A 14,297-nucleotide genomic window follows, 5' to 3' on the forward strand; every position below is an offset into this window, starting at 1 on the left:
CCCGACCTGTCACTATCTCCTGTTTAGCCCTGAGCTAAACCACCAACCCCCTCCCCAGGAGGTGAGACAGGGAATAAAGTGAACTGCACAACACCCAAAGGAAAAAGGGAAAAACACTTATCTTGCTCTGCTGCAGTCATCAGGCAGCAGAGTGAATCACCGGATAAACTTTTCGCAGTGGCTCAACACCTAAGAGCCAGCTGCCACCTTCACCATCTAACTCTGCTGCGGACATCGGGCAGTCAGAGTTCACACCAGTTTCAGCAGTGGCTCTTCACCTCAGAGCCCGCTGCTCACTTCACTGTGGTTCACCTCCAAAAGGAAAATGCTGCTATTATCAACACCTGATCATAGACCATGTGATCCTATATAGGAAAAGGGAATGGTCAAATGATCAGGGGCCAAAAGTTTCTATAACCCCACTGACCACTGGGGGCAAAAGGTAAACAAAAGAAAGTATTAGATGTAATGACACTTGTGGCCACCGGGGGCAAAAACCCATATCAAGCCCCCAGAAGCCTGAAAATAAAGGTTTTCGTGAGGGAACGCAGACTCTGACACAGATCCAAGAATTGAACTGTGACAAGCAGAGGTTAAAGGGAATCTGTCACCCATATTTAGTGATATCATGTAAAGATATCACCCAATTATGCGTCCCATAAGGATTCTATTAGGATTTTTGATTCCCCCCGACCCCGCACCTTTGATGCATAAATACCTTTTTTATCTTGATGGAGATGTATGGAAATCGCCGCGGTCCGGTCCGATGGGCGGGGCTTATTCGCCTTCTTTCCCCCTCCTCGGCTTGCTGAACGTAATCTTCATCTGCGAATATCACAGATGCCATAGTTTTCCGCGCCTGTGCATTGAAAAGGCCTCCGGCGCTTGCGCAGTATGCTTTGCCCAACTGTGGGCAAAGCATATAATCGGTACGTACTGCGCATGCGCCGGTATTTTTCAGCGCGGTCTATGCCCCGGTAGTGTGTCCTGCATGTGAAGACTTCCGGGGCATAGACCGCGCTGAAAAATACTGGCGCATACGCAGTACCGATTATATGCTTTGCCCACAGATGGGCAAAGCATACTGCGCAAGCACCGGAGGCCTTTTCAATGCGCAGGCGCGGAAAACTACGGCACCTGTGATATTCACAGATGAAGATTCCGTTCAGCAAGCCAAGGAGGGGGGGGAGGGGAATAAGCCCCACCCATCGGACCGGACCGAGGCGATTTCCATACATCTCCACCAAGATAAAAAAGGTATTTATGCTTCAAAGGTGCGGGGTTGGGGAGAATCAAAAGTCCTAATAGAATCCTTATGGGATGCACAAGTTGGGTGATATCTTTACATGATATCACTAAAAATGGGTGACAGATTCCCTTTAAGCATTCGCACTTCTGTATCGTCCAACATGGGGTATTGCTGTGCCCTGTTCCAAGGATCCTGAATCCTATTCTTGGGATCTTTGGGGATCTTACTGCTGGATTGAGGCTATCTTTGAACTCTGGAAATACCACATAAATGCACATAGATTGCTCACTGTTTATACTGGAAATGTAGACTAATGTTTGATTTAATGCATTATTAAAGGGATACCCCAGAGAGATCAAAATTTACTTTAATCCACATTCTGTCACATGTGAAAATGTTTCAGATGTCACTTCATATAAATTTTACAGCTACTTACTGTGACCTAACAGCACGGATGCTGCTCCTGGCGTTCTCCGTACCTGCTGGAATGCTGTAACAGATCAGGTGGCATGATTTGCTCCTTGCTCCTTATTTATGCCAGCCCCCTGACCAAGCCTCATCTTTCTGCCTTTTTTGATGTTCTCACTCTCCCTGTTGTTTTGTACTAGCAGGTTTATACAGTATGTCACGGAAGTATGAGTGTGTCTACCGTCATGGCTCATTCTGCACTTCTTACCCGCTACTTCACAGCTCTTATTTGGCACCTCATGGTCCCTTTGCAACATGGCGCGGGGCGGCAGCCGTGGGCCAGGTACTCGTCTCTCAGGTCCCATGAAAGTGGAAGTCCTGGCTGCTTGTGTGGACTTGTGCTGCGAGTTCACTACGCCTGTGTAGGTTGCATGTAACTAATGTTGCAGGCATTCCAGAGCCAGATCTTTCACAGTTGAGAGACCACCTCACAGTTGAGAGACCACCTCACAGTTGAGAGACCACCTCACAGTTGACAGACCATCATTCAAACATAAACTGAATGGGAACTTGGTAGTGCATATATAAAGAGTTAGCAGCACACAGTCTTATGGATGTTTCCTTTACAACTTGAAGCATTTTCCACGCACTTTCCTTTCTTCATTTCCCTATTGTTCTTTATGTTCACCTTTCCTCTTTACTCTATTTCTCCTCTGTGTCCACTGTTTCTTACTACTTTACCAGAACCCAGCTTTAGCACTACAGTCCTGCTTAGCAAAAGTTGTTTACTTGTCCTGCGGTCCGCATTTTCTTTTTCCTTTAGAGTACCATATGGTCGGTACTGCTGCCGCTCTGGAACACCCTCCCGGGACGCATTACTAGCTTCATGTACTAAGTCCTGTTTTGGCCCATTAGAGTTATAAATGCGGATTCTTTTGTCAAGGCATTCTCTCCCAGGAGCCATCTCCGGAAGGTTACTCAGTCTCTTAGTCACTTCTGCTCTGAATCTCACTATCCCCCTACTTTGGTCTCCCCTAATTTAGGGACACCCCAGAATGTGGCACTGCTCATGTTGCACCTTTAGGTCCACTTGCTACACACTCCAGGCTCTATTTGACATTCTAATAGTAAATTTCACTTTCCCTTCAACTTAGCCCCCCCCCGGATCTGGACTGGTCCCAACCATTATCTCTTACTATCCCTATTGCCAAACTACACATACTATCATTATTTCTAACACCCTTAATGCACCTCACAAGTCACACTATACATTACAGTTCACATTGCAGATCATAATATTTTATAACAATAAACTTGTTTCTTCAAGAGGGAAAAATGGGCAGCATGTGCATCTCCTTACACCTTCACCGCTTCTCCTGCTCTTTTTCTATGCTCCTTCATGAATTCTATACATGTCAAGGAGCATGGAGGGAGCACAGGGGAAGTGATAAGGGAGTCAAAGAGTGTCACATAAAAGCTGGGAAGGAGTGGAGGTAAAGCACAGAACAAGCCATTACAGTACTAATAATCATTATGCGCTTTTTCACAGCTTTTATTGTATGCATATCACACACGCACACAGCCTTTAATGAGGCTTGGACCCGGGGCTGGCCTGCCTAAGGAGCAAGAAGCAAGCCAAGCCCCCTAATCTGTGACATTGTGTTCCAGAGACCAGGAGGAGCACTCAGATGCAGCATAAGTGCGGTGAAATCACATAAACTGACATATAAGGACTGTAAGAGGAATATGAGCCTTTATAGTTTTTGACAGAATGTTGATTTAAATATATTTTTATCTCCACTCAATACCCTATAATGAGCACCAAATCAGCGCTTTGCTTGTTCGTCGGGTGACCACAGGTATGTTTACACCTGCGGATGATAGGAAACTACACCGATATTCCTATGCGCCCTCATTCGCCAATTATGTTCTTATATTAGTGCACCATTTGGGTATATTCATATGTGGCACATTTGTTTCAGAAACTTCAAGATCCATAACTTTTTGTTTATTTTTCTGCTAATGAAACAGTATGAGAGCTTGTTTTTGCATGGCACTCTGTGGTTATAATTGGCACTATTTTGGGTTACCAATGTGCTACAACATTTTGATCACAGTTTGCAGGACAGGTACAGCAAGCAGAAAACGGCAGTTTTGGCAATACTTTTTTTTATATATTATTGTGGGGTTTTTTTAAAGCGTTTTCTTTTTATTACTATTCTCTGTGTTTGCTAGCATTAACTAGGAGGCTACCTGCAGTACAAACATGTTTTTGTGTATGGTTTGGTTATCAGCATTAGGCCACGTTCAGTATTTGGTCAGTATTCTACATCAGTATCTGTAAGGCCTCTTTCACACTTCAGTTTTTTCACGTCAGTCATAATCCGCCAATTTTTGAAAAAAACGGATCCACCAAAAAAGGGGCGGATCCGTTTTTTCCCCCATAGACTTACATTATTGGTGGATCTTGACTGACGGTCGTCCATCACCCCCGTTTTTTGACGGATCAGCCAAAATTTCTCTCTCTTTCTCTACCTGTCCCTCCCTTCCCACTTCCCCCCCCCTGCGGTTACTTTAAAATTTCACTTTCGCCGGATCCATCAAAAGAACAGTCCAGTGACACCCGTTGATCTCACATCTATCACGGATCCGTTTTCCTCCATTTTCGCGGATAACAACTGACAGACAACAACGTAAGTGTGAAACAGGCCTAAGGCCAAAACCAGGAGTGGATGATAAATCTAGAAGTGGTGACGTGTATCTATTATACTTTCCTCTGATTGTTCCTCTCCTGGTTTTGGCTTACACATCCTGAGGTAAAATACTGACCAAAAACTAGACTTGTGAACCTGGTCTTACTGTGGAAATGTAGGTTTCGTCTGGTGCACACTGCTCCTGCAAGCACTTTGAGGACACTCCCTAACGCTAAAGTGCGTTCTGCAGTTACCTTTTCTCTATGCTCTTGAGTAACAGCTGGATCAGCTTACTGATTTGATGCTATGATCACATCACTTATGTTGAATTCATACACCCTTGTGTCACGGTCCAAGGGTGTCACGGCATGCAGTATATGCGTATGTTCTCAGACTTAGACACGCGGATATATGGATGCAATATCAGGGATAGGAAAAAGGGTGTGTAGCTCTTATCATGTAGAGCCATTATGACTTAATCTTTAGGGAGTTACTTCTACGCACTTTCAGGAGGAGTGTGCACCGTATGTAAGCTACACTTTTACAGTCATGGTCATAATTATAATAGGTGCAAGGGCTGCAGTCATACTCAGGTCCTGGAGCTTAGGGGCTCAAACGGTCATTTTGGCTTATATGAAAAAAACAATACTATTAAAGACCCGAGATAGTTTGGCACCCTGTTAGAGATTTGGAATGGGGCCCACAAGCTTCGAGTTAAGGAGCATTAACACTGCAAGATAATTGTGAAGGAACGCTGTTAAAAAATAATAGGTTCACGATTATCTTGCCATGTAAACAGGCTGGCGATCACTTTTTGATCAAGCAAAACGCTAATTCATCAGGAGAAATTATCTTTTCTGCAGCATAAAAGATTAACGTTCTCAGCGGTGCATTGTCCTGTGTAAACAGGGCTTGCGTTGCCAAGAACTGTGGCAACCTGTGTGCACTGAGCGATCTAGTAAAGATCGCTCAGTGTGCATCGTTTACTTTGGTCTTCCTTTGTAAACAGGCACTCAAGCGCCTACCGATCGGTAAAAGTTTATCATTTTGTGTAAACGGACAATTACACTATTGTTCACAAGGAGGCTGATAAAATCATTCGCAACAATGTGGTAAAACTGTGTTTCAGGTCTCCCACTTAACTATATCTGCACTTTGTAGTGTCAAAACTGCTGTCTGATCCACCCACCTTCACATATCGTCATCATACCTGCCAAAGACACCAATCTGGATTTGAGTCACTTTGTGATATTTAGGCTATGTGCACACGTTGCGGAATTGCCGCGGGAATTCTGCAACTCCCTGGCACGGGAAATACGCTAGAATTCCACATGCGTAATTCCCACGTTTTTCCCGCGATAAACTAGCGTTTTGCAAGCGTAATTAGCTTGAAGAACACTAACGTTTTCCAAGCGATCTGTAGCATCGCTTGGAAAACTGACAGGTTGGTCACACTCATCAAACATAGTGTTTGACTAGTGTGACCAACTTTTTATTATGAGGCTGCCTATGCAGCATCACTAGTAAAAAGATATAAAGTTAAAAAAAATAAAAAATCGTGTTTTTCTCACCTTCCGGTGTCCCACGCAGCGTTCCCGATCCTCGCGATGCTCCCGCCAAGTGCCGTTCCCAACGATGCCTTGCGACAATGACCTTTGATGACGTAGTGGTCTCGTGATACCGTAGCAGTCTCGCGAGACCGCTACGTCAAAGGTCATTGTCGCAAGGCATCGCTGGGAATGCGACTTGCCGGGAGCATCGCTGAGGCCTGGGGACACTGTAGGGGACACCGGAAGGTGAGAATATCACAATTTTTTATTTTGATTCTTTTTTTTTTTTTTACAGGGATATGGTACGCAGGGCCTGTAGGACAGTTTCCTCTCCTCCATACCCTGGGTACCATCCGCACATTTTCCACTTACTTTGTGCATGGTGGGTGTAGCCACATGCGTAAAGTAAGCGGAACAATGCATTCCTAATGTGTGCAGAATTCCAGAGAAATACGCAGCATTAGCACAGCATGTGCTGAATGCCATTGAATACAATGGCTTGCTTATTTTATGCGTTTTCGCGGCACAAAAAACGCATAAAATACGTAGGATTTTCGTACTTGTGCACACAGCCTTAGTGTATAAAATTGATGTTCTAAGGTGAGTTTACACCACCCAACACGCAGCATTGAACAACCACTAATTAGCTACTTATTTGCTGATCAGCAGTCGACTATATGATATCCTGTTTAAACAGGTTGACTGTATTCTCTATGTGCAAATACTGATCAGTAATATATTGTTCTGTGGGCTAAAGGTACCGTCACACTTAGCGATGCACCAGCGATCCCGACAACGATTCGACCCGGTCAGGATCACTGGTGCATCGCTAAACGGTCGCTAGTGAGCTGCCAAATAGGCAGATCTCACCAGCGACATCGCAGCGGTCGGGGGTCACTACTTACTTGTCAGACGCGGCGATGAAGACGTCCTCCCGCCCGCGTCCGCGAGAAACGGCCCAGGACTTTCTCGCGCGATCAGCGAAAGACAGCGGGGGAGCCAGTCGGAGGTAAGTATCACACATAGCGATATCGCTAGCAATATCGCTGCTGCGTCACAAAATCGGTGACGCTTTAGCGATATCGCTAGCGATCTCGCAGTGTGACGGGCCCTTTAGTCTGCCATTGTCCTCGGCAGCACATATCGTGTTTACATAGGATGATGTGCCTCTGAGAAAGATAAAAATCCAAAATAAAGACCATAAAAATTTTTAGTTACACTTCCAAAATAAGTGAATAATCCAAACAAAAGGGAAGTACAGATCCCAAAGTAAAATAGAATAATTTTATTGAAAAAAAAGTTAAAACAAACAAGTAGAATTATAAGTATTCAAATAAGGGAGCAAGGCAGAGTGAACTCCAAGCAACCTACACCATGAACAGTCAAAAAAATGCATTGACAGCCACATGCAATATAATAAATAACAATATACATCCAATGTGTGGATACAAGCAAGTAAAAACACCCGTGGCATTGAAGTAGAAAATATATACTGTGGGGAAAAAAAGTATTGAGTCCAGCCACAAATTGTGCGTTCTCCCACTTAAAAAGATGAGAGAAGCCTGTAATTGACATCACAGGTAGACCACAACTATGAGAGTCGAAATGAGAAAACAAATCCAGAAAATCACCTTGTCTGAGCACCTCCTTTAATAAAACTATATTAGAATAAGTAATTCGCTTTGCAGTAAGGACAGTTGGGAGCAGTTCACCATCTGTCATCTAATAATGAAGTAGTCAAAGATAGGCATATTGTGGAATAAGTTTCAACACCGTGTTTTCTCTGAGAGGAGAAAGGCTTCTTGACCTAAGTAGAAACACCAAGATTTTCTGACTGTTTTATGAATAAGGCAGTGGTAAATTGACGATAGAAATAAAGTTAAGGCCCAATCCTTAAAATATCACAGAAACACAAGGTGGGGTGGGGTGGGGGGAGTACTTAAATTAAATCATCTTGTCTTGTCTCATGGAGCACATCAACTGCATTATTAAAAGAAATAAATACAGTATATAAAATGTTCTTCACCAAACCAGTGTAAGGAGGGGCCAACTGACTACTTATTTCAGTTGATTCTCTTCTTTGACTTTATGCCAGAGATGGGGGGCCAGCTTTGCTATTGAAATAGGCATTCTGGTGGTCCCCTTCACTCACTGCTTTAGTCACTTGCTCACACGAGAAACAATGGAGGCGATTCATCAAGAGAGAGATTTCCTGGTCTTTTGTGAGCCGACGCTCATGCCTCTTAATGAATCTGGTGAAGCGTGTAGTGATGTCTGTTGCAATGTGTGCTTCGCCAAAAATGTGACTCCAACCTCTGCTGGAGTACGATCGATTGCTGCCACTTGTCATGTATTTGATTGTATGCCGCTCCATGATGCCCAACTCCAGTTACGCCCACTGGGGCGAGAATGGAGTGAAAAAAAACAAAGTTGCATTTTCTTTCTCCAAAAAAATGTGACTTTTCAAAGCTTTTTTTAAGTCAGAAATCTGCCGAAAATGGTTTAATGAGTCACCTCCAATGTATTTTGTTAACACAGGACATGAAGCGAACATCCACAACCTGGAACGTAGCAATTATAGGAGTAAGAGGACACTTGGGCTAAGAGGATTATATTGGCGATCTATCTAACTTATTATTTAGAGATCATTTGGCTATATTCTTGTTTCACTGGGAAACCCCTTGGGAGTGAGAAGAAACCAACTAGTGTTATGTAGTCATACAGCCACCCGTGAGGCTTCTTACGAGAACATTTAAGGAGTGAAACTCGTCAAGAAGTTTGTAGAATAAAAGTTTATGTGATCCTCAAAGAAAATTTTGTTTGTTTCAAAACTAAAAATTAAACTTTGTATTTACATTTAGATTACCAAAACACTTTGTTAAAGGAAGGTCGTCTCTGCTGAGCAAAATGTTTCTCTGTTATCTTTAGATTTGCCGAATAGCCGAATGTGAGAGGTTGTTAGTGGCTCTTGATGTTAGCACCTTGCTGAGTGATACCAGCTATGCCCTTCAAGCTGTTGTTCAGTGCTACGGTCTGATTGCCCCTCTAATCTATCACAGGATCCCTTCTGCTGCAGTAGTGCAGGTAAGCGGAAATGTTCTAAAATAAATGCATTCAGACGTGATAAGTAATCATTTCTATTTATGTCTCAAACATAACAAATCACTCCAATAAAAGTAATGAACCACTTCTGTTCCAGAATGAGGTTGATATGCCTACTAGGAACAGAGCGATGTCGAGTCTTTTAGGGCCGCACACTTTTTTGCGCTGAGCACGATAATGTAATGCAGTTGACTGTACCTGATAACATGTAATTCAGAACCTGTCTGCTTGAGTTAGTTTCCTTGGTATTGGTTAACTTTATATTCATATAATCCGTAACATACTCATTTATAAGGCCAGGGGTATGTCGAATAAATTCATCATTCAGTGAAGAATAAGATGTTTCCAGGACATCCCTCCTGACAGCACCACCAGGAGGTAGTCATTCTTATCCTTAATAGAGACATGAACACAGAAGAGGTTAAATAGCCCTTCCCCACCACCACCGTCTAGTGATTTTTCCAAGAACCACACCAGGATTTATGCAACAATATTTTTTATTGAATTTCCTCTCTACATACGTTTAGATCACATAGCAGACAGGAAATCTAAGGGAGGGAATATAAAGGGTGATGTCATGATGGACTCCTGGAAACACCATTACCCGTAGGACTGATTCCTAAATTCCAGGACGTCCCTCCTGACAGCACTACCAGGAGAAATACCAAATAACTCCTACTAGGGCGAGATCACTGCTTGGAGAACTTTCCTCCCAAAGGTCATCTGTTGGTTTGACAAGACGTCCAACTTATAATGTCTGCAAAAAGGATTTAAACTTGACCAGGCTGCAGCTCTGCAGATCTGATCCACAGATGCTGCTGCGCTCTCTTCCCATGATGTCGAAATTGCTCTTAAAGAGTGAGCCTTGATGATCTCCGGTGGAGTTCTCCCCACCGAGACATACGCTGCACTGATTGTTGACTTTATCCACCTAGCAAGCGTAGATTTTGATGTTTTTCCCCACCACCACCCTCTAGTGTTTTTCCTGTCCCTATTAGGGACAGACGCGGAACACGAACACGCATGCGGTTTCTATTTACATGGAATAATAGGCTTGGCAGGGTCCGTACCTGTTCTCAAGAGCCATGCTGACCCTCTCTGGAAGGGTCCCTCAGCGTCCAGTCGAGCTGTGGGCTCCTGGGGGTAGCTGTATCCCTCTCTAGAGGGCTCTGGGCTTCTGCTGCCATGTCTGGGACACGTCCTGTAACACGAGGCAGTGCGCGCTCCCAGGCATACTTCCGGTGGAAGAGCCACGCTGACGCTCTGTAGGGTCCCTCAACGTACAGTCGAGCTGTGAACTCCCGGGGGTAGTTCTATCACCCTAGAGGGCTCTGGGTTTCTGCTGCCATGTCCGGGATGTGCGCTGTGATGGCCGGGTATCGGCAGGAACATGAAGCAGCCTACTATCACTTACCCATCCATGCCTTATACGAGAAGTACCTCAGGTTTCAATAAAAGATCAAGGAAAGATTCAGCATTTCCAGTTTTGATGTCTTCCATTCATTCTCTCCTCCGCGCCCCGGATCTTGACAAAGCTCATGGTGGAAAAAATGGCTTTCCTAAGAGGAAAAGACATCCTCATTGTCCCGTACTTAGACAATCTAATTTTAATAGCAGACTCGCCAGGGCAGATGGATTTGCATCTAACAACAACCATTACAGTCCTGGAATGTCTGGGATGGTTAATAAATCTGAAAAAAAATTAAGCCTCAGACCACTAAAGAAGAAGGTGTTCCTGGGCGTACTCCTAGATTATGAACAGGAATACTCCTTCCTGCCCCAGCACAAACAGGAAACAATCAGGAAATAAATGCAGGCCATCCAAAAGCGTAAGTGGATTCCGAACAGGAAAGCAATGAGGATCCTGGGTCTAATGACCTAATGCATTTCCAGCATTCAGTGGAGTAAATTCCATTTGAGAGTCCTGCAGCGGGAAGTTCTTTCAACCTGGAATGGCAAAGATGCCACACTAGACAAAACAATGATATTATCTGAGGAGGCAAAGGAGTTTCTGTCCTGATGGACCAGGATAGCAAATCTTGGAAAAGTAAGACCCTGGAGAGTCTCACCATGCGTAAGCATCACTACGGATGCAAGCCACAGTGGCTGGGGAGCCCATATAGAGGGGTGAAACCTTCAGGAAACATGGCCTGCATCAATACGCAGCAGATCTTCAAATTACAGGGAGCTCAGAGCAGTATGAGAGGCACTACAAGGTGTCAGTTACAGCTAATGGATCAACACGTCAGAATATTTTCAGACAATTCAACCGCAGTATCCTTCCTAATTCACCAGAAAGATCCAAGGCACCATCATCTACAGGTGATATCAGAAAGAATATTTTATTGGGCAGAAAATACAGTCGGATCAGTCATGGCAGTACATCTGTAGGGCTCAAGAAATCAGGTAGCAGATTTCCAAAGCAGAGAAAAGATTCAGCCTTTGGAGTGGTCTCTAAGCGAGGAAGTCTTTTATCAACTGACACAGCGCTGGGGTATCTCGGCAATAGATTTATTCTCCACCAGGAAGAATGCCAAGACAAAAGAGTTCATTTCAATAAATCCATGAGACAATCCAACCGGGGTGGACATATTGGCCAAGAGCTGGGATATCGAACTGGCGTAATGCCTTCCCACCACTCGCATTGATACTGAGAGTATTGAGGAAAGTCCAGGAGAGTCAAGGGACAGTGATTCTAGTAGTTCCCTTGTGGCCCAAAATAAGCTGGTTTTCCCTATTGAAGTGGATGTCGTTAGAGGATCCGATACTCCTGCCAACAAGACAGGAACTTCTAATTCAGGGCCCACTTTACCATCAGAACCAAGAAATGTTGCACCTGTCAGCTTGGATCCTGAGATGGAGATCTTGAGGTCAAAAGGACTGTCAGAGTCAGTCATCTCTACAACCCAAAAAAGCAGGAAGCCGATAACTTTGGCTATATATCTCAAGATCTGAAAGAAGTTGTGTCCCAAAGTAGAGTCCCAGTCTCCATCACTTCATGTCCAGATAGTCCTCAGATATTACACTTCCTTCAATCAGGGTTCGACAAGGGATTAAGACCCAGTACTTTAAAGGTGCAGATATCAGCCCTGGGGTCATTCTTTGATTATCCACTAGCCAATCATCCCTGGATAGTGGGATTTGTTAAGACTATTCAGCATCTTAAACCTACAATATGGAGCTCAGTGGCCCATGGGATCTCAATCTAGTCTTAAATGCCTTGTGCAAGAAACCATACGAACCTTTAGACCAGGCCGACCTAAGGTCTGTATCTCTCAAGGCCGTCTTCCAGGTAGCAATAACGTCAGCAAGACATATAGGCAAGATTCAAACCCTTTCTATAAGAGACCCATACTTAAAAATTCAAGAGGACTGTCTAGTCCTAAGACTAGATCTCTGGCATTCCTTCCTAAAGTGGTTACTGACTTTCACAGAAATCAAGAGATTGTCTTACCTGTTTCCTGCCAAAATTATAGTAATGAAAAGGAGCTCTCATTCCACTCCTTGGATGTGAGGAGGACAGTCCTACTGTACTTAAAACTCACAGAAGACTGGAGAATGGACTCAAACCTTTTCGTCCAATTTATAGGAAGAAACAAGGGGAAGAAAATGTCAAAATCTACACTTGCTAGGTGCATAAAGTAAACAAACAGCGGAGCGTATGTCTTAGAGAACTCCACCCGAGAACATCAAGGCTCACTCTTTAAGAGTAATTTTAACTTCATGGGCAGAGAGCGCAGCAGCATCTGTGGACTAGATCTGCAGAGCTGCAACTTGGTCAAGTTTAAATCCTTTTTGAAGACATTGTAAGTTGGACATTTTGTCAAACCAACAGATGACCTTTGGGAGGAAAGTCCTCCAAGCAGTGATCTCACCCTAGTAGGAGTTATTTGGTCTTTCTTCTGGTATTGCTGTCAGGAGGGGCATCCTGGAATTTAGGAATTAATCCTACTGGTAATGGTGTTTCCAGGAGTCCATCATGACAGCACTCCTTATATTCCTTCCCTTAGATTTCCTGTCTGCTATGTGATGTAAACGTATGTAGAGAGGGAATTCAATACAAAATATTGTTCCATCTATTCTGGTGTGGTTCTTGGAAAAATCACTAGACGGTGGTGGTGGGGAAGGGCTATTTAACCTCTTCTGTGGATAAGAAGGACTACTTCCTGTGGTGCTGTCATGATGGACTCCTGGAAACACCATTACCGGTAGGCCTAATTCCTACTTTTGGCACAGCAAACAACCCTCCCAAGTCTGGTCATCTATTTAAATGTAGTTGTATAATAGCAGTACTGTTAGCATGGGTGGTCTGGAGCAGGAACCTCCGGGAGTGGACCCTCTGGACCGTGGCACCGAGGGTCCCCAGGCGAGCTGCCAGGTGGAACTGACCCCTATACAGGGACCGTTAGGAGCAGGCCCAGGGGTTCGAGTACCACGGTAGCCGGTACCGAGAGGGGCGGCTCAGGATGGACCGGAGTAAGACTGAGAATGGAGTAGGACGGCAGGAACACTGAAGGCAAGACTGGAGTAGGACAGCAGGAACACTGAAGGCAGGACTGGAGTAGGACAGCAGGAACACTGAAGGCAGGACTGGAGTAGGACAGCAGGAACGCTGAAGGCAGGACTGGAGTAGGACGGCAGGAACACTGAAGGCAGGACTGGAGTAGGACAGCAGGAACACTGAAGGCAGGACTGGAGTAGGACAGCAGGAATGCTGAAGGCAGGACTGGAGTAGGACGGCAGGAACACTGAAGGCAGGACTGTAGCAGGACGGCAGGAACACTGGAGACAGAACTGCGGAAGAGAACAAGGAACACGGGTAGCAGGACTGAGAAGCTGCTGCGAGGAGCAGCCGACACTGGAACTGCAGGAGCAGAGTGCACACGATGAAGTGAGGCCAGAGTGTTAGGAAACACAACGATCAGGCACCTCCCTCAGGGGGAAGCGGCCTGATATGGCCCCGTCTGGTCAGCCATTGGTCCAAAGGTGCTTCCGGGTCAGGGCACAGCCAGAGCATAAGAAGCAGGAGGGAGGCGCGGTCGCAGCCTATGGCACATGTGCATAGCATGCAGGGAAGGCATCGGTCGCGAGTCCGTCTCAGGTGACTGCCGCGGCCTTCGGGTGGAGAGAGGCTGCGGCGTGGGAGCGGAGGCCGACTGCGGCGTGGGAGCGGAGGCCGGGTGAGTATGGCGGAGCGGTGTAACAGTACCCCCCCCCAAGCCGGCCTCCCCGGAGCTTAGCAAGAAACCTCCTGAGGATACGGGGAGCATTGATATTCTCCCGAGGCTCCCAGGA

At 45.2% G+C, this 14,297-nt stretch overlaps 1 protein-coding gene across 5 annotated transcripts in view; it reads left to right on the top strand.

Annotated features, from left to right (window-relative positions):
- Positions 1–14,297, top strand: part of CFAP54 (cilia and flagella associated protein 54) — a 703,284-nt gene that overhangs the window by 211,403 nt on the left and 477,584 nt on the right. For all 5 annotated transcript variants that reach the window (XM_073556932.1, XM_073556934.1, XM_073556933.1 and 2 more), the window contains exon 26: positions 8,829–8,984. In XM_073556932.1, the coding sequence (XP_073413033.1) occupies positions 8,829–8,984 (156 nt within the window). The remainder of the gene's footprint in view (positions 1–8,828; positions 8,985–14,297) is intronic.

Source organism: Dendrobates tinctorius, unplaced genomic scaffold (genome assembly GCF_039654945.1).
Source record: "Dendrobates tinctorius isolate UK_male_01 unplaced genomic scaffold, ASM3965494v1 ptg000241l, whole genome shotgun sequence".
Taxonomy (NCBI): Eukaryota; Metazoa; Chordata; class Amphibia; order Anura; family Dendrobatidae; genus Dendrobates; species Dendrobates tinctorius.